We start from the raw sequence: 17,283 nt of genomic DNA on the forward strand, positions 1-17,283 counted from the left end.
TGACAAAAACGTGCAACTTTGGCGTAATAAGGGACTCACTGATTCGTGACAGGATTGTATGTGGACTTAACAACCCGAGTTTGAGGGAGAGACTGCTGCGTGAGAAAAACATGACACTGGATGCATGCATACAGCGCTGCGGAGCTGTCGCCGGAAAACAGCAAAACCATTTCGGGAGCTGCAGTGGAGGAGGTGCATGCTGTGCGTGGAGCTGCGTGCCAGAAACGGATCGGCGACGCAGTGGACTTTAAGTTTTGTGGCAGAACACATGGAAAAAAAAAAGAAAAATGTCCAGCATACAGGAAGAAATGCAAAAAGTGTGGCAGAGAAAACCACTTTGCAGTTAAATGCATGGTACATTCAGAGCAGAAGACAAGGAGGAATGTACACAACGTGACAGCATGTGAGAGTGATGAGTATGAGGATGTTCTCTGTGTTACAGAGGCAGACACACATGATTCAAATACAAAGAACACTGACAAAGTGAGAGGCACTCAACTCTTTGCAGGCATGCTGATGGGCAAAGAGATTGTAAATTTTCAGATTGACTGTGGTGCCAGTTGTAATGTAATGCCAATCCACATGCTAAGCCCGAACACACAGTTGGAGGACACACAGACAGTGTTGATGATGTACAACAAAAGTAAGATAAAGCCGTTGGGAAAATGCAAAGTTAAGCTACGTAACCCGAGAAATCAGAAACTGTATCTGTTGGAGTTTCAAGTGACAAAGACTGTAAAGTACCACTGCTGGGCAAGAGAGCCAGCAAAGCGATGAAACTCATAAAAGTGCACTATGAAAACATCTTGAAACTGGACAGCATCGTTACTTCAGAGCACCCAACAGCCAATGAGTGGAACATGAATCAGATTAAAACAGAGTATGCCGATGTTTTCACAGGAGATGGCTGTTTGGAAAGAGAGTTAAGGCTCGAGGTGGATGAAAATGTGAAACCTGTGCAGTTACCAAAACGGCGTGTCCCTATTGCAATGATAAAGCCGTTAAAAAAGGAGCTTCAAGATCTTCAGCGCAGAGGGATCATTACACCAGTAGAATGCAGCACAGCCTGGATCAGTGGGATGGTTGTGGTCCAAAAGCAGAGTGGGGACTTAAGGGTGTGCATAGATCCAAAACCCTTAAACAAAGCCCTACAACGGAGCTGTCAAAGGCTAAAGTGTTCTCTGTCTGCGTCGTGAAGAGTGGGTTCTGGCACGTGAAACTGGAGGAGGAGTCGAGCTACCTGACAACATTTTCGACTCCATTTGGACGCTACAGATGGCTGAGGATGCCAATGGGGATAAGTCCAGCTCCGGAAGTGTTCCAGAGGAAGCTCACACAAGCTTTGGATGGACTGGCAGGGATCTACATCATTGCAGATGATGTGCTGATCACGGGTCAGGGGGACACAGATGCTGGAGCAGTACGTGACCATGACGAGAAGCTGAGACAGTTTTTGACTCGTTGCAGGCAGAAAAACATTAAGTTAAACGCAGACGAGTTTAAATTTAAACAGAAGGAGACTACGTACATTGGACATCAGCTGACATGCAACGGTCTGAAAATAGACCCAGAGAAGGTTAGGGCTATAGAACAAATGCCCAGACCTACAGACGTGAAGGCAGTACAGAGACTGTTAGGTATGGTGAACTACTTAGCAAAGTTTTGCCCACATCTGTCTGACCACTGCGACATACTGAGACAACTGACACACAAAGACAGTGAGTGGAACTGGACGACTCGACATGAAGACGCATTCCAGAGACTGAAAAAGACTATAGCAGAGGCTCCTGTCCTGAAATACTACTGCCCAGAGGAAGAGCTGACAGTACAATGTGACGCTTCTGACAAAGGGTTAGGTGCAGCACTCATGCAGACGGGTAAGCCTGTGGCTTTTGCGAGTAGAGCATTTACACGTACAGAGCAAGGTTATGCCCAGATCGAAAAGGAGCTTTTGGCTGTAGTTTTCAGTATGGAGAAGTTTCATCAGTACACATATGGTCGCAAAGTGGTGGTACACAGTGATCACAAACCCTTAGAGACCATAGTAAGAAAACCGCTGTTGAGCGCACCCAAACTGTTGCAAAGGATGCTTATGCGCATTCAGAAATATGACATAGATGTGGTGTATGTGCCAGGCAAAGACATGTTATTAGCAGACACGTTGAGTAGGGCATATCTTCCAGAGTGCTCACCACAGGGCTCCATAGAGGAGGAGATAGAGAGCATTAACATGGTCACTCATGCACCCATCTCACCTGACAGACTAAACAGCATAAGGACTGCTACACAAGAGGACAAAGCACTACAGATCCTCATAGATACAATTCACAGAGGTTGGCCGACTGACAAGAGACACTGACGGTGACATCAGACCATTCTTCTCATTCCAGGATGAACTGAGTAGTCAGGATGGACTTGTGTTTAGAGGTGAACGTGTTGTTGTCCCGACTACCATGAGACAGGAGATCATAGCTAGACTACACTCGGCACACCTAGGTGTAGAAGGTTGTCTAAGGAGAACCAGAGAGTGTGTGTATTGGCCAGGCATGAATGAACAAATTAAGACTTATGTGACTAAGTGTGACATCTGTAGGTCAGTTGACTACAGACAGCAGAAAGAGACCTTGGTCCCACATGAGATCCCGACTAGACCATGGGCTAAGGTGGGCTCAGACCTGTTTAAGTTTGACAACAAGGACTACCTTATCACAGTGGACTACTATTCAAACTTCTGGGAAATTGACTATCTCCCGGACACTAAGTCCATCACAGTGATTAGAAAGTTGAAGGCTCACTTTGCCAGACAGGGCCTCCTGGACATTGTTGTTTCAGATAATGGACCACAGTATACGTCCGGTGAGTTTCTGAGATTTAGTCGACTGTGGGATTTCCAGCACAAAACATCTTCACCAGGTTACCCTCAGAGTAATGGGAAGGCAGAATCAGCAGTGAAGACAGCAAAGAGGCTGCTGCTAAAGGCAAAAATGGCAGGGCAGGACCCGTGTCTTGCGATTCTGGACCATCGCAACACACCATCGCAAGGCATGGTGACCAGCCCAGCTCAGAGGCTGCTCAGCAGGAGGACACAGACATTTTTGCCAACCAGGACGAGCCTGCTAAGGCCAAAAGTCATTCCAGCCCTGCGGGAGTTGGAGATGAAACAGAAGCGCCAAAAATTGTGCTATGACCGATCGGCACGAGACATGGACTCTTTTAAGCTAGGGGACAGTGTCAGAGTTCAGCCTTTTGACCGCCATTCCACTTGGAGCAGGGTTTTCCAAAAACAAAAAAAAGAGAAGAGATGTAATAATGTGAATTATTGTTTGCAAGATGGTTTGTTCCACAATGGATTGTGTTGCTGCACGGACGTTTTAGAGTGACCCACAAGTAAGGATTGTTAGACTGTATGTTGCTGTTGTACATGGCACAGGACCAATCTGAGTCGCATGACTTGTTAATAAAACTTACTACCCCGTTGGGTAGGAAATAGATATTCTGGAGTGTGTCGTGAATGAGACCAGAATATAACAGCTTCCGCAGATAACCCATTGCTTGCTGATATCCTCTTGAGGAGAAAAAAACCCATCGGGAACCAAGCGTGGAAAATGGTCGGAAGCTGCAGCTTTTAGCACACAGGAGTTACTTTTAAATACGTTGACTTCAATACATTAATTTAGCATTTTTTTGTTTTGTTTTTAAACAATATATCATAACATACCTGATCTGGGAAATTTGCAATGTCCTGTTTTGCCTCCACATTTTCTCGGCATTCACAGCGTTTCCCCATGACATCGGCAGTGTATGAGATTCAGCTGAACATCTCTTGGCACTTCTTTTTCAGTTGAGGTCAAGCAACAGGAGACGGAGAGTGACAGACTGAATCTTTTCTGTGCTGCGAGGTAGAACAGATGGCAGCAAAGTAAACAGGTCAGATGCCTGAGATTGACCGGGCTTGAATAAGACAAAGTGGCCACACACAGTCATTCACTCATTCCTGTACGGAGCGTGACATTGTAAAACAACCTGCCAAATCACCAAGAATGACTCAGCTGGAGCTGGAACGGCAGCGTTCGCTCGCACAGAGTGGATATTAACTTCCTCTTTCATTGGCGGTGGAAGCCATCGTCAGGCAGTTTCACTTTATTCCTGACCAGCTTTAATTATCTTGCAATAAGGCCTGTCATAACCATTACATCATGTAGCAGAGCAGTGTAACAATCCCAGGGGCAGCATCACTGGCTGAGCCAATGAACTCCCATCTGGTCGTGTAGATGTGACTGATGGCTGAACAGAATGATTTCCTGCAATCTGAATCTGTAGAAAAGGCAGGAAGTGTCTGTTTGTGTACTGTGCCTTGTGCTTCCAGGAAAACGATCACATAAACAGGAATTTTGAAAATGCTCTTCTCCAAACATATACATTATTTGTTGTAAAAACCCATTTTCCTCAATCCACTTTTAAAGGCTCAGTGTGGCAGGCGGGAGCCCACCCAGCACATCTAACACATTTTAATCCCACACTGTTTTTCCAGTCCTTTCATTTCCTGGGCTGTTGTTCTCTTCACCTCCCTGGCACTTATTCTGCCACGCGCAGAGCATTCCTCTCCTTGTTCAAACACTGCCTCCAGAATTCCTACCCTTGTTAAAATACTCCCTTTCTCTTTTGTTTGGATTCTTTCTTCTTCTTTTTTAAATTTTCACTCAGCAGTGCTCCCACCTCTGGAATGCAGAGGCACTTCTCCAAATCCCGCTGAGGAGACAACAGAGCATTGTCTGCTGCTTTACTGTCATCATGACTCAAGGACAGCAAAGATTGTTTTGAGCAAAAATTAATTGCAAAACAATGTTGATTTGATGTCCATTGTGGAACTATATCTTCAGATGTGCATTTCCTTATTTTGCTCAACAATTTTGCTCAGCGTGTTTTTGTTCTTGGACTTTGAACCTGGAAAAGTTTAAATGTACATATTTTTACATATTTAGACGATAAAGTATGTGTTTCTGCATCCTTGCTGAAGGTAAGTTGAGTTTGCAGAATAACACGTGCTTCAAGGCCTTGTGCTTGCTGCATGTGCCTTCTTGTGTGTGGAGGTACAGCTATGATGAGTGTCCATGGGTAACATAATCCATGCAAACAACCCTAGCTCAGAAATTATAATGTTATCTGTAGTTCGTTTACACCAAAAAGAAAAGTGTTTTTTTACAGGGAATTACTACATTTGTCTCCGACTGCTTCCAGGATAGTGATTCCAAAGTTGGCTTAGCTTTGACATAAAGATAAGAGTAGTATTAATCTTCTTAGTTATACGGGACTTATGCATCTCATATTTTACATAAAAGCACATTCATTGCACGAGTTATAACAAAGAACTTCTGGACAGCCACTATGCAAGTGTCTTGCACCATCACTCATAAAAAAGAAAATAGGTGCTGAGATTTATTGGAGGATGTGCAAACAAACATGGAAATACAAGAACAGAGTCTGTATGATTGTAATGAGCTTGAAAGTGAATATTTAGTATGCCCAGCTTTAATCTTCAACACAGCCTGAACTCTCTTAGGAAAGCTTTCTTTAATTTCTTTAAGTAGTCTTCAGGAATAGCTCTCTGGATTTCTTGAAGGACATTCAAAGATCTTTCTTTTGAGGTTGGATGCCTTTGTGTTTTTCTTCCGTTCTCTGTCAAGATGATCCCACACTGCTTCAGTAACGATTAGGTCCAGGCACTAGAGAGTCCAGTCCGTGACTGATAGCGGTCCATTATGTGTTTTTCTATCCAGGTATGCTTTTACTGCGCTGGCCATGTTTTTGAGGTCATGCTGAAAAAAAGGTTGTTGCCAAACATGTGCTTTCTAGAAAGACTTTGATCCACCAGTACAAAGTGAGAAGATCACAAAGACTGGACTATAAATGAGTGAAAAATCAGACAGTGTCCAAAGGAAAACTTTAAAAGATCTTCAGAAAGCCCAGAGAACTCAAGTATGGCTCATTGCAAGCAAATTGTAAAGAAATGAGAGAAATCTAAAAAACTTCCACACAGCACTCCTCATTTCAGTTTGACTCCTATGACCTTCATGAATTGCTCTTTGTGCAGCTTTGCACTACTTTGAGTGCTCCATCTATTTTTGTTTGTTCCATGAAAGTCCCATTCTTGCACAGGACACGAGTTAATCTGCCTGCTCATGGTGCAATGAAACCTCCTCCAAAAACCCCTGTTTTTGTGTTTAACACTCCCATACAGTTATTGTAGTTATTGCCAGATTTGGCTCATCTTCTTTCCCCAGACTACCAGATTGATGCAGCGGAGACCATGCACTGTAAGGCTGCCATGACTCAGTATCCACTTACAGCTACCAGGGTATTCTTCTTTTTTTTTATTAATTTTTTTTATAACAATTAAAATTGCTTACACAACATTTTAATGATCGAGTCCTTTGCTGTCAGTATCAGTATCTCCATCAGCTTTTACTGGTATTTTACAAGTAGTGGCAATATGGAGAAAACATTATTGAACAGTTAATTGAATGAATGAATTAAAAAAAAAGTCTTAAAAACAACCTTTCCTTGAACTGGGTGGAATAAATGACATCATGACACAAGAGGAAGCCGTTTTGGGTTTAAAACAGGGCACTTATCTCACGTCATTACTGGAATGCTTCCTTGTGGGGAAAAATGCTATTTTTAAGGCTTTGAAAAGGATTAAGAATGACTGATAACTCTGCATTGTAGAATAGCAATTATCTTTGCATATCTATACAGTTGTGGCAGCAAAGTGGCAAACTATCATTACTGAGAATGGGATCAGTAACTACGTGAGAAAAGGCTTCATCACCAAGCAGACTGGAGGATGTCAGTGCTGTGACGGAGAGACCCACAACACACACTTGTTTGAAGACGGATTATAGTCAGCCAATTCTCCATTTGCTTTATGTCCCTTTCCTCTAGTCGGAGATAAACACAAGGGGATTTTCACTTAAGAGCCATTTTTTTCTGATGCATGACAGCACTATTAGGCCTACAACAAACCAACTAAGCGAGCGGATCATAAATGCCGTTAGAGGGAACAAATGATTCTGAAATCTGAGTATCAATATAGAGGAGGAATTCTCAGCTGATAAATACTTGCAGCCTTTGAAAATGCTCCGTAATATAAACGTCACACAAGACCTCGAGGCTGTTCAAGTAAATACAATCTTGCCTTCAACTTCACCTGAAAATAATGTTAAAAAAATGTGTTTGGGGCTTCAATTCAAGTAACACACTGAAGTCACCCTCAAAGCTTCTTGTCAAACCAGAAGGAGACTTTAATTGAAGCAGAGTCATGTTTAAGGAGAAAGGAATCGCAATGATGCTGGGGGAGGAAAAAAGAAATTTGAGTAGACTCAGATGATCACATCTTTAAAGTTATAGTTATGGTCTCACCGGCTACACTGTGGCAGATACTTCGCATTTATTTTAAAACTGTAGTATTAGAAGTGTCTGTAAACAAGTGTCAAACAGAAGAGACATATTTGTGGTTTGAAACCCCCTGTTATTAGCGCTTCTTTGCTGCCATGCCAGTGGAAATACCGCTGCTCTGCCTCCCCCTCTTTCCTTTTTCTTTTTTCTTTTCGTGGAAAGCTGGATTTTGGGAAAACCCTTGTCTCTCTCCTCCTTCTTCAGCTTTCACTTCCGGGTCAGTTGGGTTGGTCAAAGCTGGATGTCGCTTTCAAATGACACTGGTAATGTTGTGCATTTCGAAGTTGAGAAGTTTTAAGCGCTTTATTCTTGGCGCTCAAGATGAACTTCCTTTTTGGAATGTGTGGAATGCAAGTAAAGGTTTTACAACGATAAATACTGATTTGCCTCATTGATTTATTTAATAAGATGACGTGTTTCTATTGCACATGTCAGCAAAGTTTTTAAAGTGAAATAATAACAAAGTATAATCTAGTTTTATCATTAAGAACAAGTACTATATCTCACTGCATATTATTGCATTTCTGCTGGTAGATGCAGTCAGATTGCAATTGGTTTGAGTCTTGTTTTCTACATTTTACTAGTTAAGGTCCTACAATAGAAAACAAGAATGCCAAACTTTTTAATTAATAATATAACTTCTTACATCACCACACAAAACCACCTATATTTCTCCAGGAGCTAATCATTATCACCTAATCATTATCTACACAGATGTTTGTTTGTTTGTTTGTTTGTTTGTTTGTTTGTTTGTTTGTTTTTTATCAAATTTTAAGTGTAGTGTTTCTTACAATCACTTATTCACATAGTGTAAATTCTCCTAAACTGCGTTTTTCTTGTTCGCGATGGTGTTTGCATAAACTGCGATCGTGTGAGTTCCGATTTTTAAAATATCCCCTGAAGGCGGCACAAGTTCGGCAGCTCTCAGTTATTGCAAAGGCAGGCTGATGATCCAGCTGCTGTGCGCGTGAGTGTGTGCGAGGACATGGATACAGCTGGCGTTTACCACTGAAACCGATCACTTTACAGTGCTGCCGTGACACTGAGGCACTTCCGAGAGCGACAAAACTTCTTCCACAGCCGCACTCATGTGATTTTCCCTTTCTTCGAGCCATGTCCAAGACCCTGAAGAAGAAGAAGAACCACTGGACAAACAAAGTCCACGAGAGTGTCCTTTGCAGGAATGAGGAGGGGGAACTGGGGCTGGAGTTGAAGGGCGGCGCAGAGAATGGACAGTTCCCGGTTATCGGCGAGCTTCTCCCGGGCGGAGCGGTCTGCCATAGCGGCAAACTCTTCCAGGATGAACTCCTGCTGGAAGTCAATGATACCCCTGTGGCTGGACTCACCACCAGGGACGTCCATGCTGTGGTCAAGCACAGCAAAGACCCCCTCCGACTCAAGTGTGTCAAACAAGGTGAGGTTTGTAAGCTTTCGGCGCAACTTTCTCGCATGTCGCAGTTTTTCTTTCGGTTCTTTTTTGAAAACCGTTAGCTTTCCCCCCCCTCAACGCGCTTTTCTCTTTTGACAGCACCTATTGTTTCCCAAAACTGATGCGCTTACCCCCAAGGCTCCATACTTACAGTAAACCATGCAAATAAATCACATACTTGCCACATATATATTATAATGATGCCGTTATTTTGTTGCTAAACGATTATCTAAGAGGTGTTTGTGGCGTGTTTTTGTGTTGGTCGTGGTGTGCTCCTGATGTGTTTGGCACTCGTCCGAGTTAGGGGGTGTGTTACAGTTGTGGCAGTCAGAAAACACATTCCAGTGTTATTCATAATTCATAAGAAGTCATTTACAAGTATTGCGCCAACTCCTTCAGCCTTGAACCCAGCTACTAGCTTACAGATATGGATTACTTTAGGCGTGCTGTACTTGCAGTAGTGTAACAAAGTATTAATCCAATATATTTGGCATGATACCACAGATATAAACAGTGGATTATGTGAGATGCTGGATCAGATTAAATTGGATTGAGCCTTGCACACACATTTATTTCAGCAGAATATTACAGTCATACATGATCTTTCTTATTTAGAAATCTAAATTACTGAGACATTTTATGTCCTGATTTAAAAACAAAAAAGAGGAAGAAAAATAAGCAATTATTTAATTGGCAGAAAATTAATCAGGACTGACTTTGATAAGTTTTAGTCAGTTTGTCTGTAATAGCAAGCTGTTAGGATTGTGTCATTTTTGGGGTAATTTTGCTGGCCATTTATGGACGCCTACATGGAGTTGCGGGGATGATCATAAATGAAGAGAACTGGTCATTTTTGCATTTAATGCATGTGCCATTTGCCCAAATGGAACCTCTGCTATTCTTGCCAGATTCTTAAATAAAAGAAAATTGCACTATATTTTCAGTTTAACCTTTGAATTACATATAATTTTTCTCTTTTTTTTTTCTTTAGAGCACACATTTAAGTATGCAATATTTATTATCCAATTTGTGCTTCACTGAGTGGACTAAATTGGATTTGGAAGGGAAATTTTATAAATATTAGAGCAAATCCCAGAGTCCCTATTTCAACATTATAGTTGTGTCACAGAAAATGAAAAATATCATAAAGTATGATAAGGTCACCGTTAGCTTGGTATTCGGTGCAATGAAACAGCAAAAGCCCCCATGCACAGGATTACTACAGAGGGCTTCTTTTTTTTACGTGGGAAGTGCTGTGGATTGCTTAAGTGAGTGTAGTAGCTGCGCTGGATACACATGAGGCTGTGATTATGTGGTCCAGAGGCTATATAGTTTGTTGAAGAAATGTTTGGTTTTGCAGTATATGGAGTAGCCAGAACACACATTTTAAAAAGAGCACAAGTCAAAAAGAATTTCCTAACTTGTCCCTGGTTCAGACTCATCTCATTCTTGTCAGCTTTGTCCTCCGGATGTGCAGCTCTTATGTCACGGACACGCTCCTCTGGCTGTCTGTGGTTTTGATCTCAACAGCTAATGACTCTCCGTGTCTTGTGTTGTACGCCGGGACCGGGATCTGTGGGGTCTCATTTTGGGGTGAAAAATCAGCGAAACCCTGTAAGAAGCTTTGGATCAAAGTCCTAGCTTGTGTGCTTGCATAAGTGTATCAGTGTGTGTGTGTGTGTGTGTGTGTGTTCATCGTCACCCCAGGGATTTATTCAAAAGGCAGCCAAGCCTATACCAAATTAAAATGTTAACTTTTTTTTCATGAAATATTTATATCCTCCAGCAATTTTCCAAGTGATTGATATTTCCCCATAGCTGTGCTCGTGTTTGCGCGATCGGTTGTTTACAGTGTTGAGCTCTTTTTATTATGATTGATATGTACATTAAGTAAATATTTTGGAGGGAAAAACAGGCTTTTGCAGTGCCCTTGCAGCTGTGTGCTCAATAATAAAAATTTTCACTTTCAAGCAGACGCACATAAACTCCTATAATCTGTCTCAGTAGATTCTTTATTGAGCAGAGCGAGTCAGAGAGCACAGTTCAGTCCACTTGTTCTGATGTTATATGGTAATATGACTGTGTAATGAAAGTTTTTTTTTTTTTTATCTTTATGGTTATTTATTTGTTTATCACGTGCTGCTTGAAAGTTGGTGAACTCTAGAAATGTCTGTATTTGTGCATAGATATTAATTAAAGTAGTATTAAACAGATGAGAGACAGAAAAGAGGTCAGCTGGTCGTTCAGTCATTGAGGAAATGATTCAGTATTACAAACGTATCTGTACATCAAGATCTAACTGTAAATTTTAGAATGAGCTTGGAGTGAGGTGTGTTCAGTCAGAATCTAGACACTGGTGGTGATGGAGATGAAGCGGGTGGAGACTTGGATGAAGATCTCTCCTTGGCCAGGATGAGAGGGAGAGGAAAAGGTTCTGGCTTGCATGTATGAAAGTCTGAAAGGCAGAATGGTAGAAGAGCACTGAGATTTAAGGCGCACTGAGGAGATTCTGATTGGCTCTCAGAGTGATGAGGACAGAATTGTGTTGGACGGCCTGAAAAAGTGGCAAGGAATGAGCAAATACAGAACTTCTTTATTGAACTTGTGCATAAGTTTGACATTATGTCCAAACTAAGAAAATAGAAGAATAATAATGTCCTCTCCAGGAATGTCTAACCAATAAAGAAAAGTCCAAAAGGGAGGTGAGGAGTACTCTAGAAGGTCATGAAGGAGTCCTGGCTGTAGTTTAAGAAAAGGTCACATGGACAACCCATAAGGCTGTTCAAACAATGTTTTTCAGGCTAAAATAGAACTTTTGCAGAAAGGAACTGAAAGCATGGGACAAGAACCTCAGGGTTTCAACCAAGCCTGACATCCCCACTGGGTCTAAGCGCTGGGATTTTTCCTTCTTCTTTCTTCTTCTTTTTTTGTTGTTGTAAAACTTTAGCATTCTGGTCTGTCGGCCAACTTCCAGCATTTTTTTTCACACTTTGAAATCTGAGGTCATGTTTGAACATTAAAGATAAAAGCTATTAAGGATAAAAGCTTCACTGGCTTTTCTTACAAGATCAATCTGAACTGATTTGTCAAAGATGTCTAAAATACAGAAAAAAAGTTAAAGCAGTGATATGTATATATTTTATATTTCACAATAATGCAAAAAAAAAAAGTGTAATACTTTTTACCAGGTCACAAAAATGAAGAAAATGCTATTTACATTCAACTTTCATGCTGGATTGAGCAAATATGACAAGTGGTATCGCATAAACAAAAACAAAAATGTCAGTACATAGTTTCCAGATGGTACTCTAATTATAACCGAGAAAATAACTTAGTTAAATTTATGCACTCTTGTCATTTTCAAAACCTACTTTGTTGGCATGCACATCAGAGGAGGTCGAGCAGCTTGAAAAAAAAAAACTTAAGAAGTTTAGAAATGGAATAAAGGACAAGGTAAATACTGTGAGCTTATATCTGCGCACTTACTACTCTAGAAGTGTGAACACTTCCAAAGTGCCCTGCTTCACACTACTTTCAATCAACTAACTAATCCACCAGGCTGGAAGCATCATTGGTTAAATTTGGAGGCGTTTGAGTCAGTTAGGGACAGCAGGTCGCTGAACAAACTGCTCTCCATCATGAACAACCCATGACACCCACTCTACACTTGTGAGGCAACGGGAGCTCCTTCTCCCTCAGACTGATTCAACCTCGCTGCCATAAAGAATGCTTAAGGAAATCATTCCTACTGTTCTCTGTAAAGCTGTACAATAACTCTTCATTCTGTGACAGGTGAAGACATCTGAACTGCATCCCGCGTTGGTGGTAATGTCATGGTTTAAGACCTGTTTCGAACCCCCCTGCCATTGATGGAACCATCAATTTGGAAGACACCACTAAATACCATACTAAGACAAAATGTCAGGACACCAATCCATGAAATGAATCTCAAGACAAAGTGAGTCATGCAGGAAGACAGCTACCCTCAGTACACAGGTTGTGCTGCCAAAGAATAGTAAAAAAGAATGTTTTGGAACGACCAAATTCGGACTTTAATCGAATAGAAACTGAAGCAAGCAGTTCATGTAAGGAAAACCAGCAATGTCCCAAAATGGAATAGATTGTGTAAGGAGTGCAGGAAAATTCTCAAAAGGTGACAGGCAAGAGTGACCAAAATCTTCTTGACCCTCACATGTGTCATTTCCATTCATTACAGCTGATAATGTTTTATGCAGAAATATAAAAAAAAAATCTAAAGGCATTATGAACATTCAAGCTCCACTGTAGCGTACGTTTATTAATCTCAGAGCCAGCTTTCCTCGAGGGTCTAGAGTTTATTATATAAGACCTGTAATCATAAATGCAACCCTCTTCTTTTTATTTAGATAAATGTGGCAAATCAGGACTAGCTTTTGTGTGTGATCTGAGATTGTGGCCTTTATATTAAGTATTACAGAAACATTTCTTCTCTGCCTCTTTCTCTCTCCCTCTTTTTAAGCCGCTAAACGCATTTAACTTTGAGAAGATTTGTCTTAGTCTGTGGCGCCTCATGGTAACAATGTTTCTATGACAACAGTACATGAAAAGGCACTACTTACCCATTTAGTGTTTTGAGATTTTCACCTGAACTTTCAGGCTTTAGTGCTTCAGTGTGTAGATCTTATCCTCAGATAAAAGTGTTAAAGATGTGTAAATGTGTCTGTTTACAAATTCTTTATTCCATCCATTCCTGGATAGGTTGCCAGTCTATCGCAGAGCCAACAGAGAGACAACTAATTTAGACGCGCTGCAGAGCGTCCCGAATGCCTCTGGATTTTCACTGACTTGGGCAAATTTTAAAGCTGGACTCTGGGAAATTTGAAGGGGTTTCCATTAGACTAAATAATGTATCAGTTGATCAAAAAGTTAACACAAGATCCATCCCGGTTATGAGTAGAATAAGCGTGAGAAATTGCCTGAAGTGTTCCTTTCTTACTAGGGGTGCAACGATACACAAAATTCACGGTTCGGTTCGGTTCGATACTTTGGTGTCACGGTTCGATATTTTTTCGATACAAAAAATGTTCATGCATTTTTAATTTGTCATTTATTAAAATTATAAATATATATTTTAACTCAAAAGTACAGTTTTTAAATTTAACCCTAACCCTTGTGCGTGTTTTTTATTTTGACAGCGAATGCGCACCTGCGGACCACTTATGTGCAGCCCTGGTTATTTAGCTCATCATATTGCAGCCACAGAAATTATTTTGTCCATTAAACCATAAAGCTGCACTTTCTTTTTGCCTTATAGTCTGATTTGTCATAACTTCTCCGTTTTGTGGTAAGCTTTTCTTTGGCTGTCACTTCTTCACCCTGACCTGTCTTATTTGGCTCAGCAGAACTGAAATGCTTTTACACATGCACTCACATAAGCTCAGCGATTCTCTGCGTGATCAACCTCTCACATGTTTAAGCTTGCTGCGGGAGATTTCACTTGTCATGTTTGCATAGTAAGCTAACGATTAATAAGACGATGTCAGAGGAATTGGTGCACAAATTATCATCACTCACAGATCAGTGCTGTCGCTCTCTATACACAGTTCGCACGATTGCAAAGTGAAAGCAAAAAAACAAGCGCAAATTCAAACGCGACTTCAATATGTCACATATTGACAGTGGCTCACCGATGCCAATGACATAATTACCCAGCTACATTTCTGAAAGAATGCAAAAGCATTGACATATATTTTTCCTACAATAGCCCGACGGGCAGGGAAGAGATAGATTTTGGTAGCCCAACTGAAAAAATCGCTAGCTCCGGGACTTCGGGCTAGCGATATTGCAAGCCCTGTATCTGATTGAGGAATCACTCATCTTTGGAAAAGAGAGTTTATTACAGAGAAATGTCTCTTTCCAAAATAAAAGCTATACTATCCGCTTCTTCTGGGCTATATTCTCAGCAGCATAAGGAGAATCATGTGCTAACAGCTGTCTAAATGACTCGGCTAAAGTTAGTAGCATGCTTGCTTTTTTTTGTCTGCTTCCACTTGTCTTTGCACTAGGATGATGTCGGCGTAAATGTGCAGTCATATTCGTTGTGTTCCCACTAGTGCTTTCAGGTTAATCTCGTTGAAATGACCTTAACGCCACAACACGGCAAATCTCCGTTAACGAGCTACCGCCGATCGCTCCGTGCATGGGGCTAGACGGCCAACACGTTAACGAGCTAACTGCGCTAACACACTAGTTCACACCAATGTAATTGAGCATTGCATGGAACATCCAACATACTGTTTTACTTTAGTCCATGACTCGCTTACCTTCAGGGTCATACGTCACATGAAAACCAAAATAATTCCAAACGCCAGATCTGAATGAGGTTCAATTTGCCTGTTGCAAGGAGAGCTTAACTTCTGTCTCGCTAGCTTGCCCTGCGCTCTTCCTTCTGACTATGCTGTCTGTGTTGAGTGCTCAGTGGATCTGCGCTCGACAGTGCAGCCTAGGCGGAGTAGTCGAACACAGATTCACTGAGCGCTCAACACAGACAGCATCATCAGAAGGAAAATTGATAAAATAAATTACAAATGTTGTATTGTTCGATACATATGCATACCGAACCGAAAGCACTGTATCGAACGGTTCAATATCGATACGAATATCGTTGCACCCCTATTTCTTACATATAGCATAGAGCAGGGGATGATCTGCTTCTAGGCACACCTGCCAGGTTTACACTGTAAACAGAGCTTTTTCTCTGATGTCCTTGTTCTTAATGTAGTGTGCACCTCGCATTCAGAAATGCTTGACAGATTACTTATTGGGTTCTCATTCATTATTGTGTGTTTTTATTTATTTATTAGTTGTTGTTTTTTTTAACAAAGAAATTTGCATTTATAAACCCAAATATGATTCAAGGATGAGCAACATCCCATAATAATGGGTGGGTAGAATAAGCTTTGAAATTCTGAGCGTTGTTTGTTTTCGCAGTGTACTTGAGGGTAGCTGAAGGTTTTGCTCAAACCCAGCTGTAAACAAAACCTTTGCTCACAGAGAGAAACTCTTGGTATTTGAGGTTTTGAACAAGGGGCAATCTCAGAAGCTGAAAAGTGAAGCCAGAGCGGAAGTGCTAAAAAATTGCAGTCCCTCTAGGTGCCGCATAAAGCTAGCTCCAAAAGTGGATCAGACTCATGTTAGACCCATGAGTGGGGCTTGTATTATAGCTCTTCCACTTAGATACTGTAGTTAAATGACAGGTGTTAAGTTGGACCTCTTTACTGTGTGCCGTTGGTGCATTTTGGAGCATTATGTCTAAAATGTTATGGACCATCCAGGTTTTTGGACGTTGCGTCAAAGTTGTGGTTTGGTTTTGGCAAGGGACAATCCAATGTGTTATTAGTCTGTTAGTTGAACTCCTGTGGAAAAGTGTTAAACTAAGATGCCAGAAAGAAACTGTTGTGGGAACAGTCCCCAGATTTTATTGATGATCTTTCAAGATATCTCTTTGGACATCAGCTGGTCTTTCACTGAATTTTTTAGTCCAGTGTTTGTATATGACAGCCACTCTTTTTTTTGTTTAAGCCATTAAATCCTGCATACATCTCACCTTTTATTTGATCCATCTGTGGTTTGCTGAAGCCTCATCAGATACGGTCTCAATAGAAGACTGACTGTCAAGAAACCATTATTAGGGGAGAGGAAACTGGGGAAAAGGGGCTGAGATATGCCAAATTATTCAAGATCTGCACTGAAAATCAGTGGCAACAGGTATTATGGAGTGATGAATCCAAATTATGAAATTTGTGGTTCAAATCATCTTCAGCATGTACAGAGGAGATCAGGAGAGAGGTACAACAGTTTGTGCTTACAGGCTTCTGTAAAGCTCTGTTACGCTTTGGGGCTGCATTTCGGTCAGTGTTGTTGGTGCTCTTATCAAAATTTAAGGAATTATAAATGCAGAAAAATACCGTCAGATTTTGATCCGCCATGCAATAACATCTAGACGGCATCTGACTGGCAACAGCTTCATTTATCAGCATGGCAATAATTCCAAACACTAGAGAAACATACAATGAACCCCTATCAATCATGGACTGGCCTCCCAAGCTCTGACCTCAACATTACTTTAGCAGTATGGGATCATCTAAAGGCAGCCATCATCCAAAGATGAGCTTTGAATGTCTTTCAAAGGGCCTGGAGAACTATTACTGAAGACTACTTGAAGAAATTAAAAGAAAGCCTGACCTCTTAGGCAAGCAATATTGCCTTATATACTGCATTTACTGTATGTTTGCACATGTTTCAATTAGGGCTGCCACGATTAGTCGACTAGTCACGATTACGTCGACTATCAAAATCGTCGACGACTGATTTAATAGTCGACGCGTCGTTTGAAGCTTTGTAAGATCACAAAAGACGCA

At 41.2% G+C, this 17,283-nt stretch overlaps 1 protein-coding gene across 4 annotated transcripts in view; it reads left to right on the top strand.

Annotated features, from left to right (window-relative positions):
* The first annotated feature begins 8,375 nt into the window (after positions 1-8,375).
* Positions 8,376-17,283, top strand: part of magi2a (membrane associated guanylate kinase, WW and PDZ domain containing 2a) — a 273,251-nt gene continuing 264,343 nt past the window's right edge. For all 4 annotated transcript variants that reach the window (XM_085385962.1, XM_085385963.1, XM_085385964.1 and 1 more), the window contains exon 1: positions 8,376-8,869. In XM_085385962.1, the coding sequence (XP_085242088.1) occupies positions 8,569-8,869 (301 nt within the window). In that variant the 5' untranslated portion in view covers positions 8,376-8,568. The remainder of the gene's footprint in view (positions 8,870-17,283) is intronic.

Source organism: Rhamphochromis longiceps, linkage group LG17 (assembly GCF_057381845.1).
Source record: "Rhamphochromis longiceps isolate RC_006_pf linkage group LG17, R_longiceps_female_GT1.1, whole genome shotgun sequence".
Classification (NCBI taxonomy): domain Eukaryota; kingdom Metazoa; phylum Chordata; class Actinopteri; order Cichliformes; family Cichlidae; genus Rhamphochromis; species Rhamphochromis longiceps.